The 16,351-nt window shown below is 47.1% G+C and overlaps 2 protein-coding genes across 5 annotated transcripts in view; one reads left to right on the top strand and one right to left on the bottom strand.

Annotated features, from left to right (window-relative positions):
- SLC13A5 (solute carrier family 13 member 5) overlaps window positions 1-16,351 on the bottom strand; it is an 83,621-nt gene that overhangs the window by 8,595 nt on the left and 58,675 nt on the right. For all 3 annotated transcript variants that reach the window (XM_077165616.1, XM_077165617.1, XM_077165615.1), the window contains exons 3-9: window positions 14,583-14,711; window positions 14,158-14,294; window positions 11,703-11,890; window positions 9,588-9,756; window positions 7,826-7,948; window positions 1,031-1,246; window positions 163-263 (exon numbers count right to left, since the gene is read on the bottom strand). In XM_077165616.1, coding sequence (XP_077021731.1) covers window positions 163-263; window positions 1,031-1,246; window positions 7,826-7,948; window positions 9,588-9,756; window positions 11,703-11,890; window positions 14,158-14,294; window positions 14,583-14,711 — 1,063 coding nt within the window. The remainder of the gene's footprint in view (window positions 1-162; window positions 264-1,030; window positions 1,247-7,825; window positions 7,949-9,587; window positions 9,757-11,702; window positions 11,891-14,157; window positions 14,295-14,582; window positions 14,712-16,351) is intronic.
- C6H17orf100 (chromosome 6 C17orf100 homolog) overlaps window positions 1-16,351 on the top strand; it is a 109,804-nt gene that overhangs the window by 54,164 nt on the left and 39,289 nt on the right. The gene's annotated exons all lie outside the window — the stretch shown is intronic.

Below are 16,351 nucleotides of genomic sequence, written 5' to 3'. Positions count from 1 at the left end.
GGAAGGCTTAAAAATCACTGTCTCCCCAGGCTTTTGCCATCCAGCCAGCCCTCTTCAATAGGATAGAATCTTCTGGGTTTTCAGGGTCCAGGGAATCCCATGGAAATCCTCTGCTGCTAGGTCCCCAGCCCTGATGCTGAGGGGCCGAGTTGGGAGACTTACCTTCTTCAGTCTGGCTACAGATATTGAACTTCGGCTTCTGCGAAGGCACAATGAATAGCAAGAGGGCCACAAAGATGGCCACAGTGGCATCAGAGATATACCTAGGTGGGGAAGGCCACATGAGATTTTATGTGAATTCAGATTTTCTGAATGCTGACAGTCATTCAGAAAATCTGTTCTAACTCCAGTGGCTCCACGTCTGAATGCTCATGCATGAAGAAACAGGTTCAGTTGAACAAAGAAATTGGATCCCCAAAGCCCTATCCTGGAGGGGTAGAATGAGTCTCAGCGAGACCAGGAGGCCCACAATATTGGCCTGGTTCTGTCACTAACCTTAGGTGCCCAATTCCCTCTCAGCCTATACTGTTCCTTGGACAAACTTTGTGGCCTCTTCTTTACCAGATTTTCTAGAATTCTGGGTTCACCATGTTGACCACAAAGACTCTGGCACTGATCCAAACAGACCTTCAAAATGAAATACCCAGTAATAGGCATCTCCCCACCCATATCTTCTGCCTTTTCTAGAATATGCAGTCTTCTTAACATTTCCTCCATTCTAATAACATAATATCGTGAGAAACTACAAGCACCCACTCTGCCTAGAGTCTAGAATCTAGAGAAGCTTCTGGACCCCCAGATGTGTGTCCTGGGACGGGCCTACTTGTGTCTAAGGGAAGGAAGAGAGGAGGGAGGGGGGAGAGGGAAGGAGGGAGGGAGGGAGGAAACCCAACTGCAAAAGAAAAGGAGGAGTGCTACAACCAATCTCTGATGCCGAGCCCTGGACATTCCTCTCACAACCCGTAACCAAGGACGACAGCACACAGACCCCACTGTATGAAGCCAGAGGGTTCCGTGGAACACGCCTTACTCTACATTTTTCTCTCTCCAGGCTATTGACAACCAGCCGGAAATGAAGCCAGGCTCCCGGGTGAACCACAGGACAACCAGCAGCGTGAAGCAGATCATAACATTGAGCTCAGCAAACGAGACGGGCCCCAGCTTCCTGTATTCCTCCTGCAGCATCTCATAGGCAGCCTTCTCACTTTCACTCCTTTCTGTCCGGCAGGCACAGTCTTTTTTAAAACTAGAAAATGAAAAGATGGGAGAACAGCAAGTATATAATGACATAGCAGGGCAGGTTGGCTGGCCAGCTAATGCCTGAATATTGTGGAGAAAGGGACACATGCTGCCTCTCTTTTGCTATGGGGCCTGGAGACCCTTCCTAGCTCTCACTCTCACTCTTGCTCTCACTGCCAGTTTCATCTGCCTAACCAATCTCACAGGATGTAGCAATATCTCTACTGAGAGTTAGAGCTGTATGTACACAGTGCATGTCCCAGGGATTCTCCCCGAGCTGGAGGGTGTTCCCCAGGGAAGGCTGGGGTGGCACCAGGTCTGAGGGGTAGTGGGAAAGGAGAAAATGGTCCAGAAGATTAGAGGCTGGACAGAACCAAGAGAGCAGGAAGGAGGACAGAAGGTAGAAATAACCAGAAGGGAGGACATAGCTGGCCAGAAAGACCTGGTACCTAGTTGCCAGGAGTTTGGCTGGCCTAGGTTCCCTGGAGAAAGGCCATAATTTCTAGAGCCTGTTGAAGTGGAACAAGGGCTCCCTCACATGCTCCCCAAGTCTTCCTTCCCCCACCAGGGCCTGGGGAGTCCTTCCTTTCTTGGTGATGGAGGCTGGGATGCCAGTCTCCATCACCAAGGGGCTCAAGAGTTCACCAGGGCTTTTTTTGTAGAGCCATGAGAAAGCCAGCACATGCCACCATGTGTCGTTTCAGCTGAGAGAGAAATGTTGAACATCATCAGCCTTCTTGAGCCAAGCAATTGTAAAATTGATGTTGGCTGAAATGCTGTAACTGGAGCCCAGGAACCCCAGCTTCCTAAGCAGCCTCCATTTTGTCTTCCTCTGGTGCATGTTTTCTGAATCCCCCAGGATAGCTCACCTTGGTTCTCATAATTTGGAAGAGAAAGGAAGAAATGACTTAAAGAAGGCTAAAAATGAGATCAATAGATAAATTTAATTATAGATTAACTTTTTTCAATGATTTTCTTCCCATAGCATGTATAAAACATACTGTATATGGAAGCATAATATTAGTATTAGATTATTGATAGTGATGATGGAGTATCACTTATTAAAACCCAGGGATAGGTAGTCAATATTAGTTTATAAGTTATCTTCATTCTCTGAGTGATTTAGTTCTTGAAAGTTTTTGTTAATAATTATACCTGTTTGCTGTGGTAATATAAAATTGAACTACTATGAAAAGGCTTTGGAAATTTGTATTATATTGGGATAAAATGTTAGAACAAATTACACAATATTTAACAGGAAAACCACATTCTATGTATCTTGATGGACTTAAAATTCTTTAAAGCTTTAAAAGATATCTTCTATAAATTTACTAGTAGCTTCTCTTTTTTCAGTGATATGAAAACTAGTTAAAAGTTACATGTAGTTTAAACATCAGTAAGCACATCAGGAAATACATTCTGAAATCTATTCAATGTTAATTATATTTCAAATTCTTCAGGGAATTTGAGGGAAGAAAAAAAATTAGGGAAGAAAGATCATCATATTGCTGAAAACCCTCTTTGAATCTTTTTTGTTCTGGATTATTTACTGAGTACATGTCAAATGGAAGAACACAGGGAAATAGACTTTTTCTCAGATTTTAAGAGTTTAATGAGATATACTAGAATCTTCATTTGTGCATAACCCAAATATATAGTAAAACTAGAGTATGACAAGTTTACACCAAAGCTAGTTATTTATTTTTAAATAAGGATCTTGAGTAGCAATAGACTAGTATCAGAAAAACAATATTCATTGTGAATTCTAAGTTTATACCAATCCAATCCTATAAACCCTGACTGAATATTAGAGTTGAAAACTAATCTTGAAACAGCCTCTTTTCCTTCCTTAAAAATAAATTTACAGGTTCGTTTCCTGGCCCATGCACTTCCCAAAAAGCAAACAACAAAAAAATTCAACATATAGGGCTGCAATAACAGAATACTCATATGGAAAAAGAATGAAATGTGACCCCTGCCATACAGCATACAATAAATAAATAAATTTGCTTCCTTAAAAATAAAAATATTTTTTAAAAAAAAGAGTTCACCAGGAACAGGGACAGGCACGGGCAGACAGTCCAGCCAAGAGTGGGTGGGTACCTTTGTTCTGAGGAGCTGGAGTATAGGATTAGGGACCCAGGAGACTCTGGATTATCAGCAGGGTTGGCTGTGACAGGAAGGTAATCAGGCCAGGTCCTACTTTTGGATGGGCTCCCCAGGGACCAGTGGCCATTGGCAGAAAGGGCCTCTCTAGTGGGAAGGAAGGAGGGATGTTTAGAGGAGCTAGAGAGGATATCCCATGTAACTGGAGCTACTGGTGTGTAGGATGCAACACCCCAAGGTGTTCTCTGAGGATTCCATTCACTCATTCCATCGTTTTTCAGTCTAAAGAAGATGTGCTAGACCCAGAGAATTGTCCTTGTAGAGCTCTCCCATGTGGGAGTCTTTCCTGGGACCCTAAGATAAAATTATTAAGAGGGAAGGGGTTGCTGGAATAGGAATTATTCTAGAATCCAATGCTGGATACAAATTGTCTTTGAGAGGATGTGGGCCCTGCCAGTGATGGTGGCATGAAAACATCAAGACATGGCCTCCCAGTATGCTCAAGGGCTAAGAAAGGAAACAATAGTGATAGAATCCCAGGTCAGCATTGACATGCCTCTGCTAGCATAAGTGGGGCCTCTCTGCCTTCATTCCCCAACCACGCCCCCAGCAGTCTGCTCTACCAAGCACCCATCTTCTGCCTATCATTCCAGAGATTCTTGGGCTGAGCTAGGGCTTCAGATTTCCAGGCTAAGGGATGACCTTGGCATTTCTAGCTGCCCAACTGAGAACAAGGAGTCTGAGCCCAGATCTCTTGCCAGCTCCATGTTTCTGATGTGCACAGGGCTCCAAACTATGGGGGCTGTCTGTGTATGCCATCATGCATGTTGGTCCCCTCACAGCACCACCACTGGCCTTCAGGGCCTCTTATGCTAAGCAGTTTCATTCTCATCTCTGGGCTACTTCTTATGGTGATCGTTGGCAGGAGATGCAGGCAAATGGATCTGGTTTGCCCATGGAAGCCCCAGGAATGGTCTTTACCATGTTACTGGTGAACTTGGACTCAATCTGCTGCAGAGCAAAGTAAAGGTCTGTGAACCCCAGAGTACCTTTGGTGTGGCAGGGATCAGAAAAAACCTCTTTCCTATTTTAAGGGATTGGTCTGGATAGAAAAGTAGTAGTGTCCCATGTAATCCTTGGTAGTCTTGGGAGGTCTGTGGCCCCTTGGTCTAAATTGGCCTCAGGCACTGACCATAACTCAGTAAGACACAGATTTTCTGGATTAGGCTAGAGGTAGTGACCCTGACATTCTCTCCACAACCATCCAGATGAGGGACCCAAATAAGGGCAAGATGAGATAGTGGAGTTGCTTCACCTGAGGGGCACTGGTCCAGGCAGCTACAGAGGTAGGGATCACCAAGTCTTGCTTGTAGCGGACTTGGCATGGGCCAGAGGACATTCACTTGCTGTTCCCATCATTCAAGATGAGTATGAAGAGCCACCCTCTACCTTCCCGATCTGGGGTCTCAACAGGTGTATATGTGAATCTCCCCACTCTCCTCCCCTGCCTGCCGTGCTCTATATCTGGTTGACAAAGCCCTTGAGCTAGAGGAGCTGTCAGGCAGAGGTGGGCTGAGTGGCCAGCCCCGCATCTCCATCATGAGCAGGCTCCAGAAGTTCCCATATAGCAGATGCTCTCCAGGCTCCTTGCCAGTCAAGCAGAGCTAATGGGGGACATGCCAGGCCCGGTGAGTGTTAGCTTCAGGTTCTTAGCTGGGAGCTCCCAGAGACCTGCCGTCCACATCAGGCTAGATGGGAGCTGATGGCACCCTTTGTGGTCTTAATGCCAAGGTTCCTCTGCCTCTTGCCCTGTGATGAAACCAGTAGGTCTCAGGTCTTCGGAGTAGCTCCCACACTGAGTAAAGGCCACAACTAAGGCTCCTGACACCTGACCATGCCTCAGCCGTGAGGCTTGGTATTGCCAAGAGGGGACATAGAGTAGTGGGTTAAGGACATAGTCTCTGCAGCCAGACCATCTGGGTTCTACTACTTCCTATTTATACAGTCTTGCATAGGTAGACACTTAACTTCTCTGCACCTTTCTTACTATTATTATCTGTAAATTAGATAATAGTGCCTACCTCACAGGTTGTTGCGAAGATTAAGTTAATATATATAAAGTGTTTAAATGTTGTCTTGCAGTTTTATAAGCACACAATGTATTTTGGTCATTATTATTACTATTGACCCATGGGGAGGCATGGATACCACCTGCAGCCTGCAACAGGTTTCGGGAAGATCTACTAATAGGTCTCCTGGATGGACGTGAGCAAGGGAGCAGGACAGTCAGTGAGCAGGTGGGAAAAGCCAGGTAAAAAGAGCTGCCATCAAAATCAAGCTGTGCAGGCATGTACCCACAGGAGCAGCTTCCCTGTTCCTGGGGCCTGTAGACACGGCTGGGTGGGGTGGCACAGCAGGGATGCCTAACATGAATATTAACTATAATATTATTATAGTTATATTAATTATTAGCTATAGTTAACTGTAGTTCTTAGTTTACTTGGGGTTCAACTCTGTGTTACACATTTCTATGGATTTTTTAGTTTTTTTAATTTTTTATTATGGTAGCATATGTACAACATAAAATTTCCCTTTTTAAACACTTTCAAATATGCAGTTCAGTGGTCTTAAATATATTCACAATGCTGTGCTACTATCACCATCTTCCTTTACCAAAACCTTCCATCACCCAAAACAAAAACTCTGTTTTTTTAGAATTAAGCAATAATTCCCCAGTTCCCATCCTCACTCCTGCTCCTGGGAACCTGCATTCTACTTTCTGTCTCTATGACTTTGCATATTTATTTCACATAAGTAAGATCATTCAATATTTGTCCTTTTCTGTCTGGCTTATTTCACTCAAAACACGAGGTCTTGAAGGTTTATCCATGTAATAACAATGTTTTAATGGCAGTCTTTCAAAACAGTTCCTCCTTAAGAAGAAAACCTAGAAAAATGCCTCATTTTCCCCATTAAATCATGGGTTTTCATGGGCACATTTGCTTCCCCACTTGGAGGTCTCCTTCTTCTGGTTGCATATTTACCTGTTCTTTACTTAGCTCTCAACCTCCCTGTGGCTAAAGGAGCTGAGCAGAGCATGTGGTTCACAGCAAGGTATTTTCTATTCCAGTGTGAGAAGACCACCTTTGTGCTATAAATAAAACCATGTCTTAAAATAACAACTCAATTTATGTTTGAATGTTCACAGCAGCATTATTCACAGTAGCCAAATGGTGGAAATAACCCAAGTGTTATCAATGTGTGAATGAATAAACACAATGTGTTATATCCATAAACGTAATATTATTCAGCCATAAAAAGGAATTAAGTTCTGATGCATGCTATGACATAGACAAACCTTGAAAACATTATGCTAAGTTAAGAAAACATTATGCTAAGTGGAAGAAATCAGTCACAAAAAGGACAAATATTTTATGATTCCACTTATATGAAATATCCAGAATAGGGAAACCATAGAAACAAAGTAGATTAGTGGTTGCTTAGGGCAGTGGGGGATGGGGAGATTAGAGGAGTGTAGCTAAGCAGTACAGAGTTTCTTTATGAGGTGATGAAAATGTTCTAAAATTGATTGTGGTGATGGTTACACAACTGTGAATATACTAAAAACTGCCGAATTGTACAATTTAGATGGGTGAATTGTATGGAGTATGAGTTATATCTCAGTAAAGCTGTGTAAAAAATAACGAACAGCTCTTTTTAGGTGCTTGTCAGCCATATACATGGTTTCTGTCCAAAGTCTAGTTGCTATCAAGGTTGACTCTTGATGAACTGGCCAGTGTGCATGCTACTGGGGTCACTATAGGCATTTAGTAAAGCTCTGCGTCTGGATTATCAGGCAATTTGCTATGACCTGGTCTAATAGACATATCCAACTAAGTGGAAGCTTGTCCAGCAGTGTAGATTTGGTTCACAGGGACAAGCTTCTCTTTAATTTCATTTACCAGCTGTGATAGCACACCTGCTCATTCTCCCTGGTCCAGGAGTTGTGCTGGGTGGTGGGGTCAGAGAGGACTGTCCTTGAGGAGCTCATGGTCAAGGGGAAGGGGCAGCAGCAGAAAACAAATACAGGCACCCAGTGATAGGGCTATCATAGGCTCAGGGACAGCCTAGAGGAGTGAGCACGTAATTCTGAGATGAGATGGAGGTAGGGAAGAAAGTCAGGGAAGGTATTGCTGAGGAAGGAGCAATTGAAGGCTTGAAGGCTGAGGAGACTTTTACCAGGCACACAAAGTAGGAAGATAGTAAGTGGCATTCCAGGAAGAGAGAACAGCACGAACAAAGGCTCAGTGAGCAGCCTGGGGTAACCCAAATGGGAGGGCGGACTAGTGGGAGATGAGGCTGGAGAGACAGGCCAGGGCCAGACCTGAAAAACTTTGTAGACCTACTTATTGAATCTGAAAGTTTTCCAGCAGGGGCATGATGTGATTTAGACTCTATTCTATAAGCAGCTCAAACTTACTTGCATCTCATAAAAATATACTGGAGCCATAACCAGGAAAGCAGCAGCATTATCACCATATTGGGGAAGGCAAATCCAAACCAGGAGGCAAAGTTCACGGTGTCTTTACTCTCAGGAAACAGTCTGAAAGGAGAAACACTGGTCCATACCTCAAACCAGTTGCTGAGGCCACCCCTCACTGCAGGGAAGGTCCTGTGGGTGGGGACTGAGCAGCAGCTGGACCCTGAGATTTTAGGCGGTCCAGAGGGGGGGCCACATCCTATTTAGGTATAGATACCCAGGGCTCATGCCCATGCAGACAAGTCCTTCCCCCAGCATTGCCCCTTAAATAAATTTGAGGCTAGACAACATGACCACAGTACAAGAAAAGCCTGAGGGATGACCAGCTGATCATCCTGCTAGACATCTCATGAAATCTATGGCTCTTGTGTACAGAAAATACACCAATATGCACTCAGGAACGTAATTTGGCTGACAGTTTCAGGAGTTACCGCGATATCTCAGAATCCTCACTCTGTGAGTTTCTATGATGGAAGCTCAAAAGTATCCCAAGGTGGGGCCCGAAGATACTTCCTGGGGGCTGCGGAAGGTTCCTCTAATCCCAGCCTCTCCTCCTAACTCCAGCTCCTCTGCTAGTCCAGAGCAACTCCCCTCAGCTCAAGGGAGCAAAAGTAGGCACAGACCGTCCTTCAATCAGCTAAGATAGGCTGCTTTTTGCCTAAGGAACTTGAGAACAGTAAGATTATTATTACAGAAAATATTTCTAGTTGCAAAACAGTCTGGTTGTTGAACCTCAACTTCCTGCCTGATCAGGATCCACGCCTGTCCCTTCCAGCTCCTACATCTTGTGCCAGTTGTCCTTCCCATGCTGCTCATGTCTGCATAGCACAGACACCATCTTATTTTTGTTCCTACCTGCTGCAATTTGTTACATACCTCTATCAATGCATTTACCATTGTCCTAATGGAACCCTCCATTCCACCCTTATCTTCTACCCTCAGCAGACACGAGTTCCCCATGGGCAGTTTCCAGGTTTCTCTGACTTCTAAGATCCCAACCCCACCCAACACAAGGCCAGGCCCAGAACTGGGGTCCTCATGGCTTGTGTCTCTTGGTGGCCATGGCTGGAATACTCTAAACCATTCCATCTTTGGTCCACCTGGGGCCTCACAAAGGCTAATTGCCTTTGAGGGACACACCATCTTAAGGGCAATGAGTGGAGCCATAGTGAATGAGGAGGAGAAGAAATGAGCAACTTAACCCCCAATCCTCTCTTCTGTTTATAGATCCCTGATATCATATGACCATCACCATTGACCACCAAAGGAGAAAAGCAAAGGGAGTGAGGGGAAGTGTCTATATTCAGCAAGTTTTAACCAAGGACCCCAGGATGTGGGAACATGTTGTCATCTCCCATGACTTTTGCTTGGAGTTCAATCCACATTTCTTCTCTGAGCAAGAATCCTCAGCTCAGGGTAAGAAAATAGAACTCACCCCAGGGCATGAAGCAAATCTGGCCTTCATTTAACCCACCCCTGGACATTAGCTGCAGAAAAATCTGTAAACTATATCAGCTCTCCAATCCCTCTGAGGGCTCATGGGTGGGTTCAGGGGTGCCGGAGCACAGAAGCAGGGTGAGGTCACACCTGCACTCCTGCCAGTTTCCCCAGGACTCCACAGGGTCCAGCTGTGGAGGAGTGACAGGTGGGTAGATCCCTCCAGTCCTAGGGCCCACTTTATTGTCCCCAGAAGGTGACTTACTCATGCATCTGGCCCAGAAGCACCACATTGGGTCCCGTCCCAGTCAAGGTGGCAGTGCCTCCGATGCTGGCTGCATAGCACACACACAGTGTCAAGCCCTTGGCCACATTCTTCTTGACATTTTGCTCCTGCTGCACCATGGCAGGGTCTTCAAGAATCTCTTCGTTCCCTGCAGTGCACACAGTGGGTGTTAGCTGAGGTCATATGGGCCTGAACCAGTCATTTGGACTACCCACCCACCGCCAGCTCCTGACTCTGCTGCTAACCTAAGGATTGGGGTATCTCAGCTCTTCTGAATCCTTTCACATGTTCCCCTCAGCCCTAAAATTTGTGTTCTGGTCCCGTGAGTTAGAGTCAGTTGTCAACTTGGCCAGGTGAAGGTACCTAGTTCTGTTGCTTGGACATGAGCCAATGGCACGTGAACCTCATCTGTTGCTCATTACATCTGCAGTCAGCTAAGAGGCATGCCTGCTGTAATGAATGATGTTTGATTTAATTGGCTGGTGCTTAAATGAGAGATTGCAACGTAGCACAGCCCAAGCAGCTCAGCATACCCCATCTCAGCACTCGCAGCTCAGCCCAGGCCTTTGGAGATGCAGAAAGAAATCACCCCAGGGAAAGTTGTTGGAACCCAGAGGCCTGGAGAGAAGTCCAGCAGAGATCACCCTGTGCTTTCCCATGTAAGAAAGAACCTCAGTTGAAAGTTAGCTGCCTTTCCTCTGAAGAACTAACAAAATAAATCCCCTTTTATTAAAAGCCATCCTGTCTCTGGTGTGTTGCATTCCAGGAGCTAGCAAACTAGAACAGGTCCCATATGCCTTGCCAAAGTCACTTCCCATGGCTTCCCAAAGGATCCTTGATACTCCATCCAAATTCAGCTGCACATACCCCATATTTCCTGCTTCCTTGCTGTTATTGCTCCAGCTCATCACCTCCATCTCCTCCATCTCTCCTCACACCTCCTCTCCTCCCAGCAAAGTTGCTCTCTTTCCTGAGCTCTGCCGGTGACTGGCTTATGGCATTCACATATCTTTCCCCAAGATAGAGCATTTTGTATGAGGGTCCTATTTATTTTGCCTCACATGGACTCCATGAAAGTATGCATTAGGAATGTAACTGATTGAGCTCTGTGTCCCCAGGGCTACAGCCAGGGAGGGTCTGGCAACCAGATGATCAGCCACTGGGCCCTGAGTTGGCCCTTGGGATAGAGTAATGAAGAAAGCAGACACTATCCTTGCCTTGCCCGAGCTCGATGCCTGGCATGGAAGCAAACATTAGACAACCAACCCCAATACCTATAGGACCAAAAAGCAGAGAGGTTTGACTTGTTCAAGGAGAACGCCTCCCTGAGGATGAATAGGAGTGACAAAGTGGGAGGGACATCGGATAGGTGTTCAAAAGATGCTTGGTGATGCCTGAGTGAATAATCAAATGAACATTTGTGGATTACTGTGATTGATGGGAACTTAGGTGGGGCCTTGTTATAAATTCTACTGAAGGAAATGTAAGTAAGATATAACTTACCTGTAATAATCACATTCATAAACCTTATGAAAATAGCATTTTCTAAATATTTTTATATGCCTATGTTGGAAATTGAATTATGTCCCCCACAGCAGTCATGTTCAGGTCCCAATCCTGGTCCTTTGATTGTGAATCCATGTGTAAACAGGACCTCTGAAGATGTTATTAGTCAAGGTGTGCCCACACTGAAAGAGGGTGGGCCTTAATGGCTGAAGTCCTTATAAGCAAAGGAAATTGGACTTTAGAGAGGGGAAGCTACAGGGAGCAGCCAGATGCTGGAAGTCAACAGAACCCAGAATAGAAAGGAAAAGATGCTGCCATGTGCATTGCCATGTGATGGAAAAGCCAAGGAACCTCAAAGATTGCTGATCAGCCAAAAGCCTTCTAGCCTCTGAAACCATGAGCCTATAAATTACTGTTGTTAAGCCAACCTGCTGAATAGCATTTGTTTTAGCAGCTGGGAAACTAAAACTGTTTGTTTAAAGGAGGAGTATAGGAAACAGGGAGGGAGGAGGAGATGGCCAAAGCTTTTGGCAACATAGGGAAAGACTGCCATTGTAGACTCCCATAACCCCCAGGCCAGGGGCTCACCTGCGACCTCGTTGGTCCTGTCCTTTTCCTGGAGCTCCACAGACTCTGGTTTAACCTGAGGGACTGTGCTCTTGGTATTCAACTGCTGCAGCATGGCCTCCACGATGGGCACCATCATGGCCGTGGTGGCCGTGTTGCTGATCCACATGGACAGGAAGGCCGTGATGCACATAAAGCCCAGCATCAGCCTGCAAAGAAGGGGTAGGGAGGGATGCCCAAGAATCTGCCACTCCTACCACCTCCAGCCACTAGGGAGCAAGTGGGGGCTAGGTCTGCCTTGTAGGGATACAAGGGGCCAGGAGCAAGATTCTGGGGCTAATTCTATACTGGATACATCAATAGGTGATTCAGTTTTAGTGCTTCCCCTTCCTTTCTCCTTCCCCTTCCTTCTCTTTCTTCCTTTCTCCCTCATATCTCTCTCCCACAAACAGTATGTCTACTCTGCTGGCTGCTGGAGCCACCAAGAAGCCTTAGTCATGGTCAGAGAACACTCAGTCTAGCTAGGGAAGCACAGGCATCTAGATGACCAGGATACTGGTGAGCTCAGAGAAGTGGGGCACTGAAGCAACCCTACATGAAGGTGACCTTCCACCTCTTTATAAAAATTCCCACCCTCCCCAGACCCTGCTTCTCCTCTCCTAAGTTCAGAAGCACTACATCAAGTCAACCTTCAGGGGTAGGGCAAGGGGGTTTCAGGAAGTGTGACCTTCCTCATAGCTGACCTTCTGCCCACTCCCCCACACACACACACTTTGCACCCTCCACTCCGCAATGGTCCAGATCAATAGACAATATTCAGAAATATTTTCCCTTTGCTTAAAACATCTCTGCTCTCAAAGCTCCTCTCCAGGCCTTCATTTGCCTGGGGGGTAGGAGTCGAAAGTCTGCATTGCGCCAAGGTCCAAGGTGTTTCCATACAGGCTGGCCTCATGGACACATAAGAACAAAGGCTGGGTGGAGGGTAAGACTGAGATGGCAACAGTTTACATGAATGCAAGTTGTCTTAGAAGGCCCATGGCTTGTGCACGATGCTTCAAGGTCCCAAAGAGACCTCAATATAAAGATCACCCCAGGATAGGCAGTGCCCTGGACAGCAGGAGACTGATCTCACAGGAGGAGGCCAAAAGGAACAGAGAAGCCATCTGTAAACTTCTTGGAATTGGAAGCAAAAGCTCTCAAAACACTCCAGAACAAGACCCCATTGTAGCAGCCTCCCACCTGCTTATGGAGAAAACCAGACCTCTCAAAAGGAGTCTTGAGAACAAGAATTCTGAGGCCCCTTAGGTCCACATTTCTGAAAACTCACATTTCTAGAAAATGTAATACCTTTTGATCTGACATTGTAAACCCATCACCAGAAGGGATCAAGTCCATGATGGGTAGTGGAGACAGAAGAACTGCAAAGCCCTGTCTCTTCTGGCAGAGGCCAAGGTGCCAAAGGAGCTCAGGGCATTCACTGGCCTGGAGGGCAGGTCCAAAGTCATTGTCCACTCAGGGCCTAGCAAAGTCCCTGACACATGGACCTCAGAGGAGGTATTTGCTGGATCTAACCCAACATCTACTTTCCAAGGGCTGCTGGGCTAGGGGTACACCATAACTTAGGGAGCCCATTGCTTCAAAAGAAAGACATACCCTAAGTTTGCAATTAAAGGGAGCATGTTCTTATCAGACAGACTAGATCTCATCCCCATTAGGCCTCATTCTGGAGTGACCCATCAACAAATAATTTAACCTCTCTCTGCCTCAAATTCCTTATCTATAAAATGCATGTGTAGTGGAGGGGAATAATATTCAACTCTCAGAATTGTGGTGAGAATTGAATGAGGTGATACAGATAAAGCTCCCAATATCATTCCTGGGGCATAGTCAATACTCATTACACAAGAGTTATGATTATATTGACTCCATTGGTTAGTTGGAAAAGGCCCATGTGCTGACTTATGGGGAAGATCTTGGGGACTGGGTGAGAAGCTAAGATACTGAGTGATGTGGGGGAGGATTCTTTGCAGGAGGAACAGACATCCCAGATTTGGAAGGATGACCTTTTTGTCGCCCTCTGAACTGGGTATGTGGACCACCACCTCTGGCCTACCTTCCCCACAACTCTCCTATCAGGCATGACTTGACCCAGCCACCACCCATTTTTCCCCCATGGAACATGCAGCTCCTACCTCTGGGAAGTCTTCCTAACATGCAAGGACCCTTACTAAACTGCTTCCTCTGGATTCAGAGCATCCTTCCTGACCCACTGAGGCTCACCATGCACCAGTCACCACCACTCATACAGCTGATCTTCCCAGCCAGGATTGTAACGTGTCCCATCCAGGGCCAGCCTGCCAAGACTAGGTAGGCCCTTGGCCAGCCCTTATTATAGTAGTTTAGTCTGAATCACACACCCCACCCTGGCCCTGGGGCCCACACAGAGTCATGTGGAAGACAGAGAAGACATAATTACTGTGGGGGTTTAGGCCCCACAAAGAGGAGCATGCGTAGGGCGATCCTCCTATGCAGGTTCCAGCGCTCCACAGCCACAGCCACGATGAGGCCACCTAGGAACAGCATGTTGGTGTCCTTCATGTACTGCACACACACCTGGAGAGTGGATGGAGGCCCTGTCAGGGCAGCCCCTCTACCCATACATTGCTTGGACTACCCAAGACCCCAGAGACAGGTGAGCAGGCCAGATGCTGCCTTCAATGACAGCATGCCTAGAATGCCTAGAATGGAGGTGGGGGTTCCAGTGATAGGTCTCCATGCCAGGGAAAACCCACAAAGGGAGCTTCCCTGTTCAACCCCAGGCCGAGGCACCTTAGAGAGAGAGCTCTGGAGAAAGCCAGTGGGAGAACCAAGAAGCCACCAGGCTCCCCTGGGTCTGCTCACCTTCTTGGAATCCAAAACCTTGAAGAGTGGGAAAAGGCAGGCAGGCATGAGGGAGGTGACAGGCAGAGGGAGAACTTCTGTGCACCAGTAGATGGCCATGAGGATGACGACATATGCACACCTGACAAACTGAAGAGACAGCCCTGAGGCCTCGACATGCTGCCACCATCCCTGCATCCCTACCCCTTGAACACTCAGGAGGGCAGCAGGCAGGGACTGCCCAAACCACATATTGTCATCAGTGGGAATCCCCTCAGTGTCATCCTGCTTCCCCACCCCTGGTCACCACAGCTTTCTAGATTTAGGGCAGTGAGGAGGGTACAGGATCCTTTATCAAAAGACATTTGCTTCTTGCTTCCCAGGTACCTGCCCCATTTGATCTGCATGTTAAGGCAGCCCTTGGAACTATTTTCATAGGTGTTACCTCTTCCTCTCCTGATCCCCATTCCCGGGACAGGTTATTCACACACTCCAAGTTAGGGTCCCAGCTCAGGGCCCACCTGTGTGTTGTGTGTGTGTATGTGTGTGTGTATCAGAGTGGAAATGGGGTCTCAGTCACACTCTCCTGGGACAGGAAAGCTGGCCAAACTTCTGTAATTATTCCAGGAAACAGCAATCCCCTACCAGCCAAACGAAGATGACAGCTCTCAGCCTAGCTCCCTCCCATGGACAACAGTCCCAGATCTCTTTCTACAGAGGAAATAAGGTGGTTCATAGTTGGCCTAGCAACTGAAGAGCCACCAATGTTGGACCTGCTGTCCTTGACCTGTACAGTTTGTGCTCAGCCCACCCAAAGGGCTCCTCCTTGCCTCCCGCCTCCACCACCCTAGGAATCAGCATAATCCCTTTTAGCACCCAGAGCCGTAAAGTGTCAGAACCTAACCACCCTGCCACATCGTACAGATGAGCATACCACGGCCTAGAGAGACCTAGAGCTTGGTTAAAATCACATGACTTCACGAAAGGTGGAAGTCCAGTTCTCTTGCAGGTTGGCTTCCTGTTACCCCATTGCACCCATCTCTCCGGGACTGCCCCACAACCCCCAACATCCCCTGAAGAACTTCTCTGTTTCACAAACCTGCCTGAGACAGGGAATGAGGTTTCCTCTCTGGGCTGAGAGTGAAAGGACTTAAAGAGGGAATGAGGAAGAAGGAGCAGCCAGGGAGCTACAAAAGGCTTCAGAGAGCTGGGAACCTCTGCCAAATAGCCGGCATGAAGCCCAGCAGAGCCTGGCCACCAGGACACCCCTCCTGCCCTTACCCTGCGGCCAAAGCCATTCATTCTCTTCCTCCCTCCCAGAAGCACCAGGAGTTCAGGGAATGAAAGGGGGCTTCCCTGCAACCCAGGATCCTACCACCCAAGGCGTGAGCTTTGGGAACATCTCCCACCTCTTGCCACAGCCACAGCAGGCAGTCAGCAAAAGAGACCTACCGTGATCTGCCTTTCAGCCTAGAGCAGAATTTTGGCTCTGATTTGGCTTCCAGGGCTTTAGAACTGGGAAGAAACTTGGATCAGAAATGGGGAAAGTGAGATTCAAAGGAGGGCTGGAGAGTGGCAAAGAGAGCACTCAGAATCCACGTAAGTGATGATCTTTCAATAGATCCCTGGACTGAAAAGCCACACTTGGAGAAGTCCCCACAGCCTAAGGGAAGACAGGAAGCAGGGTGGGGGGAGCAGCTGGGCCTAGGCACCCCGTCGACCCAAAGGGCATTCTGTGCTGGGGACTAACCCTCATTCTCTGTGCCCAAGATATGTAAGCACTTCGAGGT

Source organism: Tamandua tetradactyla, chromosome 6, assembly GCF_023851605.1.
Source record: "Tamandua tetradactyla isolate mTamTet1 chromosome 6, mTamTet1.pri, whole genome shotgun sequence".
NCBI lineage: Eukaryota > Metazoa > Chordata > Mammalia > Pilosa > Myrmecophagidae > Tamandua > Tamandua tetradactyla.
This window is presented reverse-complemented; position numbering and strand designations above follow the sequence as displayed.